At 36.8% G+C, this 23,472-nt stretch overlaps 1 protein-coding gene across 1 annotated transcript in view; it reads right to left on the bottom strand.

The window, feature by feature from the left end:
- Nucleotides 1-23,472, bottom strand: part of LOC147343960 (protocadherin-15-like) — a 1,781,617-nt gene that overhangs the window by 35,991 nt on the left and 1,722,154 nt on the right. Inside the window, exon 32 of the mRNA XM_086377653.1 lies at nt 9,861-10,037. Within this exon, the coding sequence (XP_086233779.1) occupies nt 9,861-10,037 (177 nt within the window). The remainder of the gene's footprint in view (nt 1-9,860; nt 10,038-23,472) is intronic.

Here is a 23,472-nt window from a genome sequence, read left to right as displayed (position 1 = left end):
GGAAGTTCACGGTTCACATACTGTTGAAGCCTGGCTTGGAGAATTTTGAGCATTACTTTGCTAGTGTGTGAGATGAGTGCAATTGTCCTATCATTTAGTTAAAGTTAAGTCACTCAGTCGTGTCTGACTCTTTGTGACCCTGTGGACTGTAGCCCACCAGGCTCCCCCATCCATGGGATTCTCCAGGCAAGAATACTGGAGTGGGTTGCCATTTCCTTCTCCAGGGGATCTTTCTGACCTGGGGATCGAACCCAGGTCTCCCGCATTGCAGGCAGACACTTTAACCTCTGAGCCACCAGGGAAGCCCAGTCCTAGCATTTAGCCAACGTTAATCCATATTGCTCTGTTTTCCCTAGATGAGGTAAATTCCTAAGCCAGTTTCATATCTTCTGATCCACTCAGTGGATGAAGCACATGCAAACTTATATCCCTGCCTCCATTTACTTGTGTGGAACACCACTTGCAAAGAAGCGGGGCTGGCGGGGGTGGGAGGGCAAATTGAGAGAGTAGCACTGACATATGCACATTGTGCTCAGTCTCTCAGTCACAGTCAACTCTTTATGAGCTCATGGAATGTAACCCACCAGGCTCCTTTGTCCATGGGATTTCCCAGGCAAGAATATTGGAGCGGATTGCTATTTCCTTCTCCAGGGGATCCTCCCAACCCAAGGACTGAACCCACAACTCCTGTGACTCCTTCATTGGCAGGTGGATTCTTTTACCACTGATCCGCCTGGGAAGCCCATATACATTACCACGTGTAAAATACATAGCTAGCAGGAATCTACTGTATAGCACAGGGAGCTGCGCTAGGGTCTCTGTGATGACCTAGAGGAGAGAAAAGGGGATTGGGAGGGATGCTTAAGAGGTAGGGGGTATATGTATACATATGGCTGATTTGCAATGTTGTAAAGCAGAAAATAACATAACATTGCAAAGCAATTATATTCCAATATTAAAAAAAAAGAACAATGAATAACTCAGAAAAAAAAGTACAATATGTAACCACAGACCATCCTGCATTTTACCTTGATGATTCAGTGTCACAGTGTACATACCAATGTAGAATGAGGAGGAGGGTGAGCAGGAAAATGTGTTTGTACTTCAAAAGCCCACATCTAAATGGTGGGGGAACAACTGCTTATTTCCTTGATCAGTAAACACTGTGGGTCTCTGAAATAGTTTCACAGAGTGGGCAATGGTTAACATATCTGCCCACATCCTTTCCACTTAGATCTGCTTACTAAAGTAAAGCAGGGGTGAATCACTATTTTCTCTACACCAGTCCACAATTCTCTTAACTAGGTTCCAGTATTTAGTTTTCCAATTATTTGAATTTTCAGTATTTTAACTCTTTTTGCTGGATTTAGGAAGTTGAAAGAAGTTTTATCAGACCTTGGTAGTTAGATTTATTTTAAATTATGTATTTTTAAACATTGCAATTATAAATGCAGTTTCTAAAATATACCAGCTTTTTCTACCTTCTTCTTTATCTCTTATTTACTATCTGAACAGGCTAATGTTAAGCAGCCTAGGCATATAAAAAATACGTACAAGCTAAAATTGTATTTGCTTATTTTCAAATTTAATTAAGTTTTATTTTAAAATAGAATTGTCTGTTTCTGCTCAGCAGGTAGAATGCCACAGGAAAATGTGGCACCCATCCTAATGACTGGAAAGTCTATAAAATTGAAATTATAATTTTTGCAAGCAAAAAAAAAAATCTGAATTGCAAAGGGTAACAGTTAGAAAAAGTTACCCACAAACACACATGGGATTTTCACTCATTTGCAAACTTTTTCCTGTGGACTACCATAAAGATAGACTGGGTACAGGGCAGGGAACCAGAGAAAATCCTCTACATAGTGAAGGGATATAGGAAGTAATCAGCTAAGGCTGGGGTGCTCTGCTCTCTGTAATTCCCTGGACCTGTATCTCATACAAAGCAAGAGCTACGTAGATAGAGAGGAAGGAAAGCTTAAGTGAAAGTCCACTGCTTCTGGAAAAGAGTTATGAGCAAAGTTCACCCCATCTGGGAGAGAAGAAGGAGATTTCTGTAGCCAAAGACCCTGCAAAGTAGAGGTCTACTACCTGTGGGGGAGGGGCAGGGACTCTCCTACACACAAGAGCCTCCATAATTATGAAGGAGATTATGGATGCCACAAGGAGTCCTAGGCACACAGACTAGACAAGAAAATAGAACCTCCCAAACCCATCATTGTCTCATCCGCACCTTAAGAGTAGAACCAAGCAGCAAGCAAGTGCCGTTTACTACATCAGGAGAGTAAGAATGGAGAGAAAGCCCTCTATCACAGACATTCAGGGGCTGCTGAAAGATACAGAAAGCAGGAGAACTAGACAGGTAATTCAGGTATGGGAACTGTCACATAGGGACTCTAATACAACTCTGATTAATATTTTATGGAATCTAGTGTAAGGTGGAAAACATGCCTGAAATGAGAAATTCAGTAAGGTGGTAGAAACTGTAAGAACCAAATAAAAAGGAAAAAACATTTTTTTTGAAAGACATAAAAATAAAGAATTCCTTTAATGTGCTTAACAAAAGGCTAACACAGATGAGTCAGTGAACTTGAAAAAAGGGCAACAGAAATTATCCAAACAAAAATACAAAGAGACAAGAATGTTGGTGGAAGGAAGAAGAACAAGAATAAAGCACTCAAAAGCTATGTGGACAAAACAAATTTTAATTGGAGTCTCAGAAAAGGAATAAAGACAGAATAGGGTATAAGATATATTTGAAGATATTTTGTCTGAGAATATTCCAGAAATGAAAACAATAAGAACAAAAACTCCCCAGACAAAAATGCAGATTAAAGATACTCAAAGAACCTAAAGAATAAAAGCAAGATAAAAATGATATGCATGAATTGCAAAAAATTTAAGCAATTCAGATAACTCAAAATGAGAAAAATCAAAATACTGATAACCTCCTGAAATAAAATATGTAATTAAAGAGTATTAATGTCATTCCAGTTTTGTACACATTTATATGAATGATGCTAAAGCTGAAACTCCAATACTTTGGCCACCTCATGCAAAGAGTTGACTCATTGGAAAAGACTCTGATGCTGGGAGGGATTGGGGGCAGGAGGAGAAGGGGACGACAGAGGATGAGATGGCTGGATGGCATCACTGACTTGATGGACGTGAGTCTCAGTGAACTCCGGGAGTTGGTGATGGACAGGGAGGCCTGGCGTGCTGCGATTCATGGGGTCGCAAAGAGTCGGACATGACTGAGCAACTGAAATGAACTGAACTGAACTGACCTGATGTTTATTTAATATTTTTGATATAGTTAAATCAGTTTTCAAAAATTGAAGTGAACACCTTGGAGGAAGTACTTTTTTTTTTGTTTGTTTGTTTCTAATGCTTTTTCCAGCAAATTCTAACATTGTTAGTTAGCATTTAGGATAAGGGAAAATTGAGAGGATAATCCTATTTCCATTGGTCTGGACACTAGGCAACAATCCTAATGTCCTAGTGTATTCGTTCAGTGTTAAAAGTAAATATACAAAGCATTTTATAACTTTAGAATAGATAATAATGTCTGATAATATCTTTGCATTATCAGCCTTGCATTATGTAATATATCTATGTAATTTCACTACAAAACATTTCAAGAAACAATTCTAGGGTTTAAATTAGACCAGTGTTTCACAGCTATAAGTTCAAGGTGAAGACTACTAAGAAAAAATTTTTAATACTTCACAGACATTCTGTCCTCTCCTCAATATAATCTTTTAAAGTTTATAGTTACTATATATTTTTGGCTTTCTTCTTGGCTATAATAGTTATTGAATTGAATTTAGAGTTCTACTCTTCACAATATAATGTAGGTTTGGGAAAAGTTGTTTAGAATGAAGACTGTGTATCTTACACTTCATACTGTCAGTTGAAATCAAATTGGCTTCAGTTTCCAAATCTTTTATCTCTAAAACATTTGTAAGTACAATTCAAATAATAATCAACATTATTTTACTCTCTGGAGACAGGTTGTCATCCTAAAGAACAGAGATATTTTTAAATTTAGGAAAACAACTTAAATTCAATCTATCATTATACTTGGAAATAAAACCAATATGTATATAAACGAATGCAGATGAATTTAAATAAATGTTAATAATGACAATTAATAGAAAGAACATATATAAATTGCATTTAAAGTGTATTCCTAAAAAACTTTTAAATTAATAAAGCAAGCAAATATTGACTTAGTAGACATAAATGCTGCTTCATTTGGATGGTGATTCTAAAGCCTGAGAGGAAGCAATTGCTACAGTCATTTATGTTTCCTCACAGTGATTAGTATATTATCTTGCAAATGGCCCAAATATCTATGATATATAAATTTATTTTATCTTAATTATTGATACTTGACAACTATGTCTTTTAAAAAATTAAGTTGATATTAAATCAGGATTTTATTGTTGTTTAAATAAGAATAGTTGAATGCTGATGAACAGATATAAAGTAAAAACAAATTCAGGATTTATGAGTTTTAATAAACAAATGGATAAACATATGCTTACTAAATAAAAACATGCATCCATATATGGACATACCTGTAAATTTATATATGCTTATATTTATTTATTTATATGCTGTTTATTATATAGAGAGACAAAGAAAAACTAAAATCTGAAATAATGGGTTTGGGAGATATATATGTAGCTTATACATATATATATACACACACACACCTCTGAATATTTGGAATATACACATTTTATTACATAACAATATGCATTTTTACTATGTTTTACTTTGGATAAGAATTACATGCCAAGAATCTTTTGAACACTAGGTGTCACTAAAGTAAAGGAGAAATTAACAACAACAAACGCTGTAATAACTTCCAAAGGAGACTCTATAATAGCATTTTGTTTATGATTCTGTTATTTCCTTAATTTTAGGATTTATAACTCATATATTCAAATTCACACCAGGATGAAATGTCACATGGACTTAGGTGGAAGTGATTGTATCTGCTCTCCACCAGCAAGTCAGGGGGAAAATCAGACACCAATTTTTGCCTATACAGGAAGACCTTGAAGAAACTAGACTTATTTTTAAAATTCAAGCCTATTAACATCATTGCAGGCACACTGCCATTTTAAGAATGAATCTGTGCTTTCCTCTTTAAGAGCCAGGTTTGTGGAGAAGGAGTGGAAGAAGGTGCACGGTGATCTCACTGAGATGCTCCTTCCTCTTAAGCATAACGGATCTTCTGACATCTCAATCAGACATGGAAATTCTAGGCTTGAGCACCCTAGGCATTACTTCTTAGATTTTTTTTTTTTTTTTTGCTCACACTTCACTTTGAAGAACAATTTGGTGGGTTTTAAACTTTTAAGTGGGGATTCCCTTGTAGCTTAGTTGGTAAAGAATCTGCTGGCAATGCAGGAGACCATTCGATTCCTAGGTCGGGAAGATAGCCTGGAGAAAGAAACGGCAACCCACTCCAGTATTCTTGCCTGGAGAATCCCATGGACCGAGGAGCCTGGCAAGCTACAGTCCATGGGGTCAAAAGAGTCAAACGCGACTTAGTGACTAAACCATCAATCACCACCAAACTTAAAGTACTTATAGCCTCATTGTGGTTTTGATTTGCATTTCTCTGATAATAAGTGATGTTGAGCATCTTTTCATGAGTTTGTTAGCCATCTGTATGTCTTCTTTGGAGAAATGTCTGTTTATTTCTTTGGCCCATTTTTTGATTTGGTCGTTTATTTTACTGGAATTGAGCTGCAGGAGTTGTTTGTATATTTTTGAAATTAATTCTTTGTCAAGTGCTTCATTTGCTATTATTTTCTCCCATTCTGAAGGCTGTCTTTTTACCTTGCTTAGAGTTTCCTTTGTTGTGCAGAAGTTTTTAATTTTAATTAGGTCCCAATTGTTTATTTTTGCTTTTATTTCCAATATTCTGGGAGTTGAGTCATAGAGGATCCTGCTGTGATTTATGTCGGAGAGTGTTTTGCCTATGTTCTCCTCTAGGAGTTTTACAGTTTCTGGTCCTATGTTTAGATCTTTAATCCATTTTGAGTTTATTTTTGTATATGGTGTTAGAAAGTGTTCTAGTTTCATTCTTTTACAAGTGGTAGACCAGTTTTCCCAGCAACACTTGTTAAAGAGATTGTCTCGCTAGTCAGAATGGCTGCCATCCAAAAGTCTACAAGCAATAAATGCTGGAGAGGGTGTGGAGAAAAGGGAACCCTCTTACACTGTTGGTGGGAATGCAAACTAGTTCAGCCACTATGGAGAACAGTGTGGAGATTCCTTAAAACCTGGAAATACAACTGCCATATGACCCAGCCATCCCACTGCTGGGCATACACAATGAAGAAACCAGAGTTGAAAGAGACACGTGTACCCCAATGTTCATCTCAGCACTGTTTATAATAGCCAGGACATGGTAGCAACCTAGATGTCCATCAGCAGACAAATGGATAAGAAAGCTGTGGTACATATACACAATGGAGTATTCAGTTCAGCTGCTCAGTTGTGTCCAATTCTTTTCGACCCCATGAATTGCAGCACACTAGGCCTCCCTGTCCATTACCAGCTCCTGGAGTTCACTCAAACTCATGTCCATTGAGTCGGTGATGCCATCCAGCCATCTTATCCTCTGTCCTCCCCTTCTACTCCTGCCCTTAATCCCTCCCACCATCAGAGCCTTTTCCAATGAGTCAACTCTTTGCATGAGGTGGCCAAAGTATTGGAGTTTCAGCTTCAACATCAGTCCTTCCAAAGAACACCCAGGACTGATCTCCTTTAGAATGGACTGGTTGGATCTCCTTGCAGTCCAAGGGACTCTCATGAGTCTTTTCCAACAACACAGTTCAAAAATATCAGTTATTCGGCGCTCAGCTTTCTTCACAGTCCAACTCTCAAATCCATACATGACCACTGGAAAAATCATAGCCTTGACTAGACAGAACTTTGTTGGTAAAGTAATGTCTCTGCTTCTGAATATGCTATCTAGGTTGGTCATAACTTTCCTTCCAAGGAGTAAGCATCTTTTAATTTCATGGCTGCAATCACCATCTGCAGTGATTTTGGAGCCGAAAAAAATAAAGTCTGACACTGTTTCCCCATCTATTTCACATGAAGTGATGGGACCAGATGCCATGATCTTAGTTTTCTGAATGTTGAGCTTTAAGCCAACTTTTTCACTCTCCTCTTTCACTTTCATCAAGAGGTTTTTTTCACATTCTGCCATAAGGGTGGTGTCATCTGCATATCTGAAGTTGTTGATATTTTTCCCGGCAATCTTGATTCCAGCTTGTTCTTCCAGCCCAGCGTTTCTCATGATGTACTCTGCATAGAAGTTAAATAAGCAGGGTGACAATATACAGCCTTGACGTACTCCTTTTCCTATTTGGAACCAGTCTGTTGTTCCATGTTCAGTTCTAACTGTTGCTTCCTGACCTGTTTCTCAAGAGGCAGGTCAGGTGGTCTGGTATTCGCATCTCCTTCAGAATTTTCCACAGTTTATTGTGATCCACACAGTCAAAGGCTTTGGCATAGTCAATAAAGCAAAAATAGATGTTTTTCTGGAACTCTCTGTTTTTTCCATGATCCAGCAGATGTTGGCAATTTGATCTCTGGTTCCTCTGCCTTTTCTAAAACCAGCTTGAACATCAGGAAGTTCACAGTTCACATATTGCTGACCTGGCTTGGAGAATTTTGAGCATTACTTTACCAGCATGTGAGATGAGTGCAATTGTGTGGTAGTTTGAGCATTCTTTGGCATTGCCTTTCTTTGGGATTGGAATGAAAACTGACCTTTTCCAGTCCTATGGCCACTGCTGAGTTTTCCAAATTTGCTGGCATATTGAGTGCAGCACTTTCACAACATCATCTTCCAGGATTTGAAATAGCTCAACTGGAATCCCATCACTTCCACTAGCTTTGTTCATAGTGATGCTTTCTAAGGCCCATTTCACATTCCAGGATGTCTGGCTCTAGGTCAGTGACCACACCATCATGATTATCTGGGTCGTGAAGATCTTTTTTGTATGGCTGTGTATTCTTGCCATTTCTTCTTAATATCTTCTGCTTCTGTTAGGTCCATACCATTTCTGTCCTTTATCGAGCTCATCTTTGCATGAAATGTTCCCTTGGTATCTCTAATTTTCTTGAAGAGATCCCTAGTCTTTCCCATTCTGTTGTTTTCCTCTATTTCTTTGCATTGATTGCTGAGGAAGGCTTTCTTATCTCTTCTTGCTATTCTTTGGAACTCTGCATTCAGATGCTTATATCTTTCCTTTTCTCCTTTGCTTTTTGCTTCTCTTCTTTTCACAGCTATTTGTAAGGCCTCCCCAGACAGCCATTTTGCTTTTTTGCATTTCTTTTCCATGGGGATGGTCTTGATCCTTGTCTCATGTACAATGTCATGAACATCCATCCATAGTTCATCAGGCACTCTATCTATCAGACATAGTCCCTTAAATCTATTTCTCACTTCCACTGTATAATAAGGGATTTGATTTAGGTCATATCTGAATGGTCTAGTGGTTTCCCCTACTTTCTTCAATTTAAGTCTGAATTTGGCAATAAAGAGTTCATGATCTGAGCCACAGTCAGCTCCCAGTCTTGTTCCTGCTGACTGTATAGAGCTTCTCCATCTTTGGTTGCAAAGAATAGAATCAATCTGATTTTGGTGTTGACCATCTGGTGACGTCCATGTGTAGAGTCTTCTCCTGTGTTGTTGGAAGAGGGTGTTTGCTATGACCTGTGAGTTCTCTTGGCAAAACTCTATTAGTCTTTGCCCTGCTTCATTCCATATTCCAAGGCCAAATTTGCCTGTTACTCCAGGTGTTTCTTGCAGAGAAGGCAATGGCATCCCACTCCAGTACTCTTGCCTGGAAAAGCCCATGGATGGAGGAGCCTGGTAGGCTGCAGTCCATGGGGTCGCTAAGAGTCGGGCACAACTGAGCAACTTCACTTTCAGTTTTCACTTTCATGCATTGGAGAAGGAAATGGCAACCCACTCCAGTATTCTTGCCTGGAGAATCCCAGGGACAGAGGAGCCTAGTGGGCTGCCCTCTATGGGGTCGCACAGAGTTGGACACAACTGAGGCGACTTAGCAGCAGCAGCAGCCAGGTGTTTCTTGAATTCCTACTTTTGCATTCCAGTCCCCTATAATGAAAAGGGCATCTTTTGGGGGTTTTAGTTCTAAAAGGTCTTGTAGGTCTTCATAGAACCATTCAACTTCAGCTTCTTCAGCATTACTGGTTGGGGCATAGACTTGGATGTATTACTCAGCCATTAAAAAGAATACATTTGAATAAGTTCTAATGAGGTGGATGAAACTGGAGCCTATTATACAGAGTGAAGTAAGCCAAAAAGAAAAACACCAATACAGTGTACTAACCCATATGTATGGAATTTAGAAAAATTGTAACAGTAACCCAGTACGCAAGTCAGCAAAAGAGACACAGACCTATAGAATAGTCTTATGGACTCTGTGGGAGAGGGAGATGGTGGGATGATTTGGGAGAATGACATTGATACATGTATAGTATCCTATGTGAAACGAAATGCCAGTCCAGGTTCAATGCATGATACAGGATGTCCGGGTCTGGTGCACTGGGATGACCCAGAGGTATGGTATGGGAAGGGAGGTGGGAGGGGGGTTCAGGATGGGGAACACATCGTGTACACCCTTGGCAGATTCATGTTGATGTATGGCAAAACCAATACAATAATGTAAAGTAACTAATCTCCAATTAAAATAAATAAATTTATATTAAAAAAAGAAAATGTAGAAAAAATAAATAAATCAGTACTTGTAGCCTTAAATTAGGATTATTTATGGGTAATATTAAGTACTCACTTAAAAAGCTCATTTCTGTCGATGGCTCTGTTGGTTTGGGGGTCGATTGCATAGACAGTCAAGTCACACTTGGTATAGTCTTCTAGAGAAAAGGCATCGCCATGCCGGCGAGCACCAATGGACTCCACCACAACCTTGGCACCAGGAATTTGCTCCTGAACATAGCGATCCAAAATCCTATAAATCAAACAAAGCACAAACATGACATTCTGACAGATTCACTGGGGGAAAAAATCACCCTCATCTTGAAATGATATTTAGTAAATGAAAAATGATGACAGCCTGGTTTTTGCTAATGCTTAGTGAATACTATGGAGAAGGCGATGGCAACCCACTCCAGTACTCTTGCCTGGAGAATCCCATGGATGGAGGAGCCTGGTAGGCTGCAGTCCATGGGGGCATGAAGAGTTGGACACGACTGAGTGACTTCACCTTCACTTTTCACTTTTATGCATTGGAGAGGGAAATGGCAACCCACTCCAGTGTTCTTGCCTGGAGAATCCCAGGGATGGGGGAGCCTGGTGGGCTGCCGTCTATGGGGTCACACAGAGTTGGACACAACTGAAGCGACATAGCAGCAGCAGCAGCAGCAGTTAATACTAACTCTTGAAAAAAATTCTCCATGTATTTAGAACATTTAACTCCCAATGATGCTAGAAGCTGAATAAGGTACAAAGAGGTCATCAACCATGTCCTCTTTAAGTCTAGACTTAAAATTTATGATACCAATTGAGCTCTTACATGGCTCATGAGAAATGCCAACTATGTTGTACAAATAAAGCTGTCTGTGCTTTATAGGAGCCATGGGGTCTTAGAACTCTTGAGTTCATATGCTTGGTGTTATAAATTACACCTTTCACCAGATTTTGCGATAAATGCCATAATAACTATATACCAAGGTGCAAGAGTCAGATGCTTCTTTCCCTCAGAGTATAAAGACACTTAGAAAACTGTAGCGGTGGAAGAATGTAGATATTTTGCTTTCCCTGATTTATCAGATTATAATAAAATCCTCAGAGGCTATTCAGGTGAATACAAATAACTAAAGTGAAAGTGAAACTGTGAGTTATCAAGTCCTGTCCCGTTCTTTGTGACTCCATGGACTGTAGCCCACCAGACTCCTCTGTCCATGGAATTCTCCAGGCAAGAATACTGGAGTAGGTTGCCATTTCCTTCTCCAGGGCATCTTCCCCACCCAGGGATCGAACCTGGATCTCCTGCATTGCAAGCAGACTACCAACTGAGCCACCAAATAACTAAAAGATATATCATTTAGTACAGAATTAGTAATATTCAATAGAAAAGAAAGAACAGTAATCCATAGGTAATTTTCTGTAAAGCACATTTTTTTTCTAATTGGATAATGATTTTAATTGAAAGTATAACTTATAGCCAAATAAAGACAATTTCCTTAATGTTCTTTTTCTTATTAAAAACTTAATATTATTAATCCTTGAAGATTAACTCTAGAATGCAGATTACTAAATATAGACATTTATATGTAAATTAATTAATTTTAATAACTAAACATGACAAATAGAGTCCAAGCTGTGAAGCATTTGGTGGGGAATGAGGAATAATATATTCTAAAGAATTTTGATGCACCAGGAAATAACTTTTACTTCAGATGCCAAAATTGACCTGTTTTCTCCTCTATTAAAAAAAAATATATTGCCTTCAGGGTCTGGTATGTGCTTGGTTTGCCCTGTTAAAAGAGAAGCAGGATATGAAACTCTGGAGGAAATGGCTGTATCACTGAGCACAAGTCTGTGGTGTACACACCAGAGGACATCATCAATGTAAATGAAGTGTCTTGTTTACTTTTAAACTGATGTAGAAGAGCATAGTTGAAGTTTCTCTTACTGAAGTACTCTTCATTCTTTTCTTTTTCTCTCATCATCAAGATTTTTTTCCTTAAACATTTAGAGATATTTTGGGATAAAGCTAAATAAGTTCAGATCTGAAGTCTTTTTTTAACCTTTTTCTGATAAATACATTAAAACTAAATTTAAGTATTTTAGAATACAAACATCTTTTGTAAAAATCAATCTTTCTATGTATCATCTGTGTCCATATACCTAAGCATTTCTACAATATCTGTCTATGCTATATATATATATATATAACATTACTTTACACATATACATATATATATAAATATATATGTGTGATATTCATAATAATGAATTTTTAGACCTTCATCTTCATATGTACATAGATAAAGGGTTGCTTCCAATTTTTTTAACCTCATTTTTTTTAAATGTAACTCTCTAAGTACTTACTTTGAATTGGCAAATATAAATTAAAGCTAATGTTTACATTGCCCTTATTATTTTATTAATTTATTAAGCCAGTTCACACATACATTTTGAAATAAAATGTCATGTGGATTTACAGTTCATAATTCCATCAAGAAATTCTACCAGTATAAGTATTTGCATGCCCTAGGTCACTGTCAATTTATGATATTATGACTTTGAAGGCTTTAATTATTAAACTTTTGCTTAAAGTGAAAGTGGAGTGAAAGTGAAAGTCGTTCAGTTGTGTCCAACTCTTTGCCACCCCATGGACTATACAGTCCATGGAGTTCTCCAGGCCAGAATACTGTAGTTGGCAGCCTTTCGGTTCTCCAGGGGATCTTCCCAAACTAGGGATCAAACCCAGGTCTCCCGCATTGCAGGTGGATTCTTTACCAGCTGAGCCCACAAGGGAAGTCCAAGAATACTGGGTAGCCTATCCCTTCTCCAGGGGATCTTCCCAACCGAGGAATTGAACTGGGGTCCCTTACACTGTCGGAGAAGGCAATGGCACCCCCCTCTGGTACTGTTGCCTGGAAAATCCCATGGACGGAGGAGCCTGGTAGGCTGCAGTCCATGAGGTCGCTAGGTGTCAGATACGACTGAACGACTTCACTTTCACTTTTCACTTTTCACTTTCATGCATTGGAGAAGGAAATGGCAACCCACTCCAGTGTTCTTACCTGGAGAATCCCAGGGGTGGGGGAGCCTGGTGGGCTGCTGTCTATGGGGTTGAACAGAGTCAGACACAACTGAAGGAACTTAGCAGCAGCCCCTTCATTGTAGGCAGATTCTTTACCAACTGAGCTATCAGGGAAGTCTAACTTTAATAAAATAAGTTATATAATATATGTGTGTGTGCGTGTGCGCATATGCACATACAGGGAGAGAGAGAAAAGGATACTCTTGATCAATTGATACTCTTTATCAATCTGTAACATCTGTGTCATACACAAACACTTTATCAAGGGAGATGCCTGTGATGATGCTTATATAATGTTAATTGTGCCCTGAATCTAAATTCTTGGAAGCAATACATCAATTGAAAATATAAGTAGTATAATCAAACATTTGGCAGTATGGTATTTAATTATGGCAACATTTTTCAAAACAACAAACTGTCTGATGTGTGAAGAATTAAATACAGTGTGAATGAATTGGTATAATAATTATAATACTTTAAAAAATTAAATTTACATTTAGGGTTTATTGTTTTACTTCAGTTTAAAAGATTAGTAGCATACTCATAATATTTAGTAATAGGTTATTACATGATCTTTAGACAAAGTTTCAAAGTTTCTATAAAGAAATATGTTAATACAGTATTATATGTTCACATATGTTTATATCTAAATATATGTATCAGTTAATTCAGTTCAGTTCAGTTTCTCAGTCGTGTCCGACTCTTTGCGACCCCATGAATCACAGCACGCCAGGCCTCCCTGTCCATCACCAACTCCCAGAGTTCACTCAGACTCAGGTTCATCGAGTCAGTGATGCCATCCAGCCATCTCATCCTCTGTCGTCCCCTTCTCCTCCTGCCCCCAATCCCTCCCAGCATCAGAGTCTTTTCCAATGAGTCAACTCTTTGCATGAGGTGGCCAAAGTACTGGAGTTTCAGCTTCAGCATCAGTCCTTCCAATGAACACCCAGGACTGGTCTCCTTTAGGATGGACTGGTTGGATCTCCTTGCAGTCCAAGGGACTAACATTTTACTGTGCTACCACATGATAGCTAATTATTTAAAATTTAAACTAGTTTCTAATTTAAACATTGCAATCTATATAGCCTTCTTATAATAAATTTTGAAAGAAAAACTTTTTTATGTGAAACCTTCTTTTAAATCACAGACTAAGAGAATATTGAACAACTGGCTCAGTTAACTGATTTATTATCAAAGGTAGTTATTTTTGGTTCAGTTCAGTTCAGTCGCTCAGTCGTGTCCAACTCTTTGCAATCCCATGAATCACAGCACGCCAGGCCTCCCTGTCCATCACCAACTCCGATTCCCCTAAATTTTCATTTACAGCCTCACTTATCCAATATCTTATATGTGCATTTCACCAGAAATTGGGTTATAAAAATATAAGTATAGCAGCTTTACTAAAATCGTTTTATAACTAAAACAAATAATTACTTATAGCTAGCTTTTGTTTTTTTACACTAAACTGTTACACCAGTCATCTTTTCAGTTACCTATTTGTGTGAATGACCCACAGTAAAATTACCATTTGATGGGTTTTTCTGGCCTTGTGTTAGAGCAGCTCACTCCTCCTCCACCCACCCACCCCCCAAAATAGATTGGGTTTCTAAATAGGTCTGCCTTCTAAGAAGCATTGTGCAGAGGGAGTGGTTAGGAACCCAACCTGCTGTTAGCTCATAGATGTAGATTCTAATTAAATTTCCACCACTGGCATCTGTATGTTTGTGAAAATTACTGAGCCTCTCAAAGTTATAGGAAACTCTTCTCTGCAAAGGGGAAAATAATGATTTCTACCTCAAAGGCCTCTATAAGACATTATTTAGATAACACCCAATTAAGTGCACAAAGCCCAACAAATAAAAAACATGCCACAAATGTGAGCTATATGTTGTGGTGGTTGTAAAAACTCCTCAGATTTCATGATTTCAAACCCTACTTAGCCTTTTGTTGAATAAATATGTTTTATATTTAACTAGCAACATAGGGAGCTCCACTCCAGGTACCTGTCAATATTTTTTCAAAAGCCTGGCTAAAAGAATCAATAGGCATTGCAGATGGCCAGAGGGATATGCAGCTTTCCTAATATTCTAAACTAATTTTCTCTCATAAAACAGACTTGTAGAGACTTTACCCAGACCATATCCTCAGCAATATTCCAGGTTCCGTAGAACATTTTGTTAATGACATTATGAGATATCTTCTCTAAGATGTTCCACAGGATAAAATCCTTCCTCCAGTCCTGCATTTCACTCTGAAATAGTTCTGCATTTCCAATGGAAGTGATTTGTTGTTTGTTTTTTCTTAATGTTTTAACTGATTCACATTTTTTCCAATTTTTTGTGTGCTTCTTTCACTTTGGCCTTAAAATGATGAGCACCAATTTTGTTTCCTATTTTGCAGTGTCTCTGCAGGATTTTTGGCCTCTTTATTACCAGTCTTATTTTCATTCTTTCCACAATGTCTCTCTATTCCGTTTGCCATGTTCGGTTTCTGACTTACTTAATGGTTTTTACCTTGTTTCACTGTATGAATCATTATAAACTGTCTAAATTCTCCTTGTATAAAGTTAAACATTAAAAAAAAATAAACGTAACCTCTATTACAACTTAGATATAAGTGAAATTATTAATAAAATAGTTTGTGTTGCTGCTGATACAAATGGAATTTTCTTATCTAAACACGTGATTGAATTTATTCCATGAGCTAGTAAAACAGCAGCACAGAAAGGTAAATTGTATAAAAGTTAGAAAAAGTTAAGAGAAGAACTACAAAGATGATTAAGAGAATAAAGGCACTGATCATTGCTGATCAGGTATCTGAATTGAGTGGCTGCACAAGAACACAATATATTTATCTTGTACCATGGCCTGGAAATAATTATAAGAGATAATAAGCTGTTCTATTTGTCAAAACTTCTGGACCATAAAACAAAAGAATATGAGAGAAATAAGTATTTTGAAAGGAAAAAAAATGCCCACTATGTATCTTGGAAATCTTTATAAAGCAGCTGTGATTCATGTTTTTAATGGAATCATAATATCATGATATTATTTTCATCTTGCAACTGCTTTTGAGTTATTTTCTACTTGGTGCCAGAAAAAACTCTGAAAAATAAACTGAATGATATGATATTTGGGAAAAGTAAACAGAGATTATAATACTTTACTTTTTTTCCCTCTATTGTTTGCTTTAAAATATTTATTCAAATTCTTCTAAAATATATAGCACAAATAATAAGTTAAATAAAAACATTACAGTCAATATTAAGGTACCTTCATTAAAATTGTCTTTTATGAATTAAATTTATTTTTATTTCCCGCAATGTAGCTCTGCCTGTGCGTTAAGCTTGCTCTTTTCTTAGGTAGAATATTTGCTCCAACACTGCTTTATTTTTTAATGTTTGTATTCCCCTTACAGGGTAAACAAAAAAATGTAAAACCATCTCTATCAGCCCTAAAAATAAAAAACAGGCTTTTTTTAAATGAATATTTCAATTCATTTTCAGTTAAGATTCTACTTATCTCTTTTTGCAAACAATAGCAGTTGCTCAAATATATCAAATATTATTTTAAAATAAAAATAAAATTAAAATGTCCTCAGTGGAATTCTAAAAAAGCATTGTTTATTTGTTTTTTTTTTTTCTTTTTTTTTGCTTTGTTTTCATTGTTTCTGGGGGAAAAAAAGCAAAACAATATATAGGAGCAAATATATTGAATCTGACAAAATATACAATCTAAATGCAGCAATTCCTTATATGTTTGTATGCTGCTAAGAGGAATGGAAGAGGGACACAATCGTGTATTTACATTTTTCTATATCATGTATATCAGACGGCAAATATAAATTTATAACACTCATTTATTAGCCTTCAATACTTTTTTCTTTCTCCCAAGAGAAACTGGTAGTTTTGACTATAAGCATTCAGAAATGTGCTAATCAATCAATGGTGAGTACGGACATTAAAATATGAATAAACCTATTGAAAGCAAACACATCAATATATATGACTCCACTGAATCAAAATACAGTAGAATCTAAAGAAAAAGTAAAATCTAGTTGAAAAGACTCTTTGTGACTCCATCCACTATAGCCCACCAGGCTCCTCTGTCCATGTAATTCTCCAGGCAACACTCCGTTTTCCAGGGACTCTTCCCCACCCAGAGACTGAACCCTGTCTCCCACAATGCAGGCAGATTCTTTACCATCTGAGCTACTAGAAAAGTCCGAAAAATAATTTGCTTTGGTTATTTCTTCAAAGTACGTAAGTAACAACATCACATATTGTTTTGTACAAGTCAAACTGTATTCTGGGCTATCTTAATTCTGTAAAATACTAAAAGTTCTTGTAACATAATGAGTTGAAAAATGAGTATTTCCGCTAGGAAAGACAGGAAGTTACTTCTTTCTCTGTGAAAATAAAGCCCCAAACTAAGTATTTTAGAAAAATAGCAGGTGAATCCCTTTTGTGTCATAACAATGAATCACCTAGACTGAATAAAACCAAATTACATTTATAATTTTTTAAAGAAATCATGAAATATAATTAGAATATTAAAAAAATGGATTTCATTTTATATTGAGTTTATGTTTTATTTTTATGACTGGCTTCAATTTATTTTACAGCTATTAGATGCCTATTACAGAAAACATTATTTTCAAAAGTTTTGCTATTGAAATATCTATGCTTGATAATCTGATAAAATTAGATCATTTATAGTCATTCTCTGTTGATAACCTCTTCAACTTCATCTTTGTGTTAAGAATACTTGAACAAAATTGGCATGTGATTGGAGATATTTATAGCAATTCAATTTAGAACATAGTAGATAAGAAAAACTATACAACTATAAACTTTCAATACAATAAAATATTTCATACATCCCAGCCTATATTTTTTAACATATTTTCATTGGTTTGATTGGATAGCACCATGCCTAATATTTACAATGCACTCAGTTCACATGAAATAAATGAGATAAATTAAAAAAAAATCTTAATGTAGAGCTAAAAATGTGACTGTGGGGAACAGATAATGGAGCTTTCATTTCAGTTCAGTTCAGTCACTCAGTCATGTCCGACTCTTTGCGACCCATGAAGAGAAGCACCCTAGGCCTCCCTGTCCATCACCATCTCCCGGAGCTCACTCAAACTGGTGTCCATCGAGTCCGTGATGCCATCCAGCCATCTCATCCTCTGTCGTCCCCTTTTCCTCCTGCCCCCAATCCCCGCCAGCATCAGAATCGTTTCCAATGAGTCAACTCTTCGCATGAGGTGGCCAAACTACTGGAGTTTCCACTTTAGCATCATTCCTTCCAAAGAAATCCCAGAGCTGATCTCCTTTAGAATGGACTGGTTGGATCTCCTTGCAGTCCAAGGGACTCTCAAGAGTCTTCTCCAACACCACAGTTCAAAAGCATCAATTCTTTGGTGCTCAGCTTTCTTCACAGTCCAACTTTCACATCCATTCCTGACCACTGGAAAAACCATAGCCTTGACTAGACGGACCTTTGTTGGCAAAGTAATGTCTCTGCTTTTGAATATGCTATCTAGGTTGGTCATAACTTTTCTTCCAAGGAGTATGCGTCTTTTAATTTCATGGCTCTAGTCCCGTTACTAAGTTGGGAAATTAGTATCACGATGGTGAGAGAGGACTGACATCCAGGGCCTTTATTGATATGAATCAAGTATTGCCATATAAAGTCAATCCTTTCCAAGAACACAATACCATTACTTTTGAATGTATAATTTTTATCAAATTTTTCAGTGTTCAAGTATGACAAATATTATTTGGCTTTGTTTGCTCAGACCCAACACCTAGGAGTCATTATTGTTTCTTACTTTTTCTCATATGTCCAATTTATAACAAATTCTGTAGGTTGTATCTTCAAAAATTATATCCTTAACTCCTCCCTGTCTCCATACCTACCATCAATTTCAAGCCACATTGATCCCTCTCCTGGATGATTCCTCTAGACTCTTAACTAGTCTCCTGATTTCCCACTCAACAACCTTTTAAAACTTAAAGCTACAATGTTATTTCTCTGTGCATAACATTTAAAGCAAAATGCCCAAAAGAAATACAAGTTACACATATAAATTCAAATTTTCTGTAGCCACATTAAAAAATTAAAGATAAAAATGGTGAGGTGAATTTAATATATTTATTTAGCTGTGTATATCCAAAATGATCATTTCATATATAATCCATACAAAACATTTACTTGTTTTGATATTAAGTCTTTGAAATCTGGTGTGTATTTTATACTTGCAGCACCTCTCATTTGGACTTGTCACTTTTCATGTCCTTGATAACCACATGTAACTAGTATCTACTATGCATGTGTGCATGCTAAGTTTGCTTCAGTTATGTCTGACTCCTTGTGACATAGCCCATCGGGCTCCTCTGTCCATAGCATTCTCCAGGCAAGAATACTGGAATGGGTTGCCATATCCTCCTCCAGGGGATCTTCCAGACCCAGGGATCAAACTCAAATCTCTTACCTCTCCTGAACTGGCAGGCAGGTTCCTTACCACTAGCTCCATCTGGGAAGCCCAGGACTTTCTATTTTACACAAAGTAAAATGTTAAAATCATCCAGGTGGCCTATGAGATCCTGTATAACTCATTTCCTACATTGACATCTATACCTTGATATGACAAATATATTCCTAACTCTGGATTTCCATATATGTAGTGTCCTCTCTCTGGGATAACTTTCTCTACTCCTGACTCCCCACATCACCACAGACAAATGACTTTCTCCCTCACTTCTCTTAGGTTTTTGCTATATTTCTGCTTATTAGAAAGGTCTTCCTCAATCATTTTATATGAAATAATACATCTGTTTCATAATATATATTGTTAGTTTTACTTATTTTTATTATAGTTATTAGTGCTTGACATCAAATTGTGTATTATTTATTATTCTTATCCTATTTGCTGTTTTTCCCCAACAGAATGTAATTTTCATGGGAACAAGGACTTTGCTTAAGTTCACTGTTAAATCTTCTGGAGAAGGGAATGGCAAACCACTTCAGTATTCTTGCCTTGAGAACCCCATGAACAATATGAAAAGGCAAAATGATAGGATACTGAAAGAGAAACTCTCCAGGTCAGTGGGTGCCCAATATGCTCTGGGTGAACTCCGGGAGTTGGTGATGGACAGGGAGGCCTGGCGTGCTGCGGTTCATGGGGTCGCAAAGAGTCGGACACGACTGAGCGACTGATCTGATCTGATCTGATTGTTAAATCTTCAGTGCTTACAACTAAGAACTACTCTTTATTTAATGACTAAATTGCCAGCTTCAGGATATGGATGCATACTCAGTCACTAACTCACGTCAGACACTTTTGCAATGACATGGACTGTAACCCGCCAGGCTCCTCTGTCCATGGAATTTCCCAGGCAAGAATACTGAAGTGGGTTGCCATTTTCTTCTCCACAGGATCTTCCCAACCCAGGGACTGAACCAGCATCTCCTACATTGGCAGGCAGATTCTCTACCACTGGGCCACCAGGGAAGTCCCAAGATATGGATACTAGGAATCAAAAAGTTTAATTTCCTGGTCCAAGAATTCCTAACCACTAGAGGACCAGGGCTTAAGCCTAGATCCTGTGAATTGAAAAGGAAAAGCCTTCCTAGGAAAAACTGCTAATTTATCAATTGGGAATTTCACCCAAGATTTTCTTTAAAGTGTTTTCTTATAGGAGTTAGAATAGAAAAAAACAAGCATTGTAACTTTTTCTCTTTACAAAATATAATGCTCCAAATTAGGATTCACTAATTTAGAGCCCATTAACTAAACCAGCCTTACCTGCTCTTGAAAATAAAGTGTTATTTACAAAAGGATTTTGCTATGATGAATACTAATTATTTTTAACATTTAAATATTTTAATAACAAAATTAAGTTAATGAAACAGCAAAATTTAAATATCATTAAAAGTACAAATATTATTTTTAATTTATTATTAGTAAACTATTAATATATCTCTTTATAGAAAATTCCCTGAGCTTCCAAACTCTAGAGCAAAATGTAGATAAAAATGATCAACGATAATGTGTTTATTGATTTGCCTTTCAACTCCACCTTTCCCCTCAACTCTAAGTCTTATGCAGATATAAGACTATATAAGTGCTGGCTTTTATTTTTTATTGTTTCCTAGATTTTCTTCTGAAATGCTTTTATAATTCTTATCCCAGAAATACACATTTTGGCTAGATTTCTAAAGTATGTTTTGTAAGCTCCAGGAGCTATAGATTAATTACACAGACTCATTTCAGATGCTTTGTAAATTTTTCATGAACTATTAGGCTCCTCCACACCAAAGCAATAAGTACATCAACAAAGTCTTAATTTCACTGAATTTTCATATTGTATTTAGAAAATAAGAAGCATTTGACCAACTCTGAGACCTAAGTTACCAATTCTGATTTATATTATAACACAATATTTCTAAATTATTTTATCTATATTTTTGAAAATGCCATTTCCACATATTCTTACCATTTAAATTTTAGAATCCCAAGCATCTTTTATTTATACGAGCTTCATGGTGAAGTGAAAAGAGCAAGGAGGAAGACACAAAATGCAAACAATTTTTAGCTTCTTTAGACACTATTGCCAATCATTTGTATGTTATAATAAGATCTCCTTAACCTTACCCTCACAGCTGTTTCTCCTATGCCTTAATCTCAAGAATTTGTAACAGAAAAACAATGCTCACAAAGAGATAAATGCTAAGATCAATCTAAGATGCTTCAAAACACAAACATGAGAGGCCACTCATAAGGGGCACAGATTTCCATTATGGGAGAATTTGCTGAGTGTATTAATATAATTAAAAAGATATGTGTTTCATTGCAAAAGATCATTTGGTTACTTCTATAAGCATTAAAAAACAAAGTAATAAAAGAAAAAAATTAGTAGAGCTATTTAAGCCAGTTACAAGAAAGTGGGAAGTAATTATTATCATTCCTATAGCAACTAAGATTTACTCTTTGAACATTCTATTTTCCAGGCATCATACTCTTAGTTATCAAAGGACATTGATATCTTATGAAAAATCTTCCCAATCGTGAAATGAATTTATTAGATCATTACATTTTTCTTTGATCTACTCTTCCAATTTGTGCTGATTTTGTGTGTATCAGGAACACTTTGGAGTATGATCTGGCCACTTCCGTAGTGGCTCAGCAGTAAAGAATCCACCTGCAATGCAGGAGAAGTGAGTTTGATTCCTGGGTCAGTAAGATCCCTTGGAGGAGGAAATGGCAACCCTCCCGTATTCTTGCCTGAAAAATCCCATGGAGAGGAGGAGCCTGACGGGCTAAAGCCTTGGGTCTCAAGAGTCAGACACAGCTCAGAGACTGAAAGCACATACAAAGGAGAAAAATAAAAGTGATGATCATATGGAGTTTGTTTTCCTATCTTAAGGTAGGGATGTCTCAGGAAATACAGAAGATGGCTTTGAAGGTGATCTGACTTATCTAGGAATACCTACAGGAAACATATATATTGGTTAGTCTGATCATTGGAATAATAAATTCCTATTTTTAAGTACCAAGTTGGCATTCTGCTGTCTACTTCGTCTATGTGTATGCTTTCATTATGCCCTCCATTATCTCACCCCCTGCCCTGGGACATGGAGCATTTGGGGCTTCATGGTGCTGAATCAGATCTAACAGTCTATCGCTACTTCCATCTTCTGTCTACTAAAGTTGATTTCGAGAGGAATCATAATGACTGTAAACTATATGATTCCAAGGGCATGATCTTCTGGAAAAGATATAACTATGGAGACACTGATTTCTGGGGGTTAGTGGGAAAGGTTTGAATAGCTGGAGCATGGAGGGTTTTTTAGAGTAGTGAATCTATTCTGTATGATATTACAATGATAGATACAGTAGTCCAAACCACAGGATATACAACCAAGAGTGAACACTATGTAGACTATGGATTTGAGACGATGCAGACTATGTAGGCTATAGATTATGATGTGTCAATATAAGTTTATTTATTGTAACAAATGCACTATGGTGCAAGATATGGATAGTGAGAGAAGCTATGTATGAGGTGGGTCAAAGAAGAAGTAGATGGGCATTCTCTTTATCTTCTGCTCTATTTTACAATGACATAAAACTTCCCTGGAAAAAGTCTCTTTTTAAACAGGGATCCAAAATTTTTGTCCTTAAAAATCTCTAAATTAACACAGATTGTAGAAAACAAACAGGAAAAGACATCCTGTAAAAGGGAATCTGGCATGTACCTGCTATGCTTACTGCACTAGTAAATTTAGGTTTACTTATGTGCTTAGTCACTCAGTCATGCCCGACTCTTTGCGACCCTTTGGACTGTAGCCTGGCAGCCTCCTGTGTCCATGGGATCACAAAACTTTCATTCAGGAAAATGCATCAAATGCTTACTATATAACTGGAATTATAGTAGTGAAAGGCAGATTTCCTATCTTTATAAAGCTTATGTTAAATTGATATACAATATAAATATTAAACATGCTTTGAACAAAAGCAGGGGTTGAAAAGAGTGTCATCTCTTTTGGATGGTAATCAGAAAAAGCCTGTTTCAATAGATGACATTAAAACAGGTGTAATC

Source organism: Bos grunniens, chromosome 26 (genome assembly GCF_055505025.1).
Source record: "Bos grunniens cultivar Pamir isolate PY7600 chromosome 26, Bosgru_T2T1.0, whole genome shotgun sequence".
Taxonomy (NCBI): domain Eukaryota; kingdom Metazoa; phylum Chordata; class Mammalia; order Artiodactyla; family Bovidae; genus Bos; species Bos grunniens.
The sequence above is the reverse complement of the archived record's forward strand: the minus strand, read 5'-3'. Positions and strand labels throughout refer to the sequence as shown.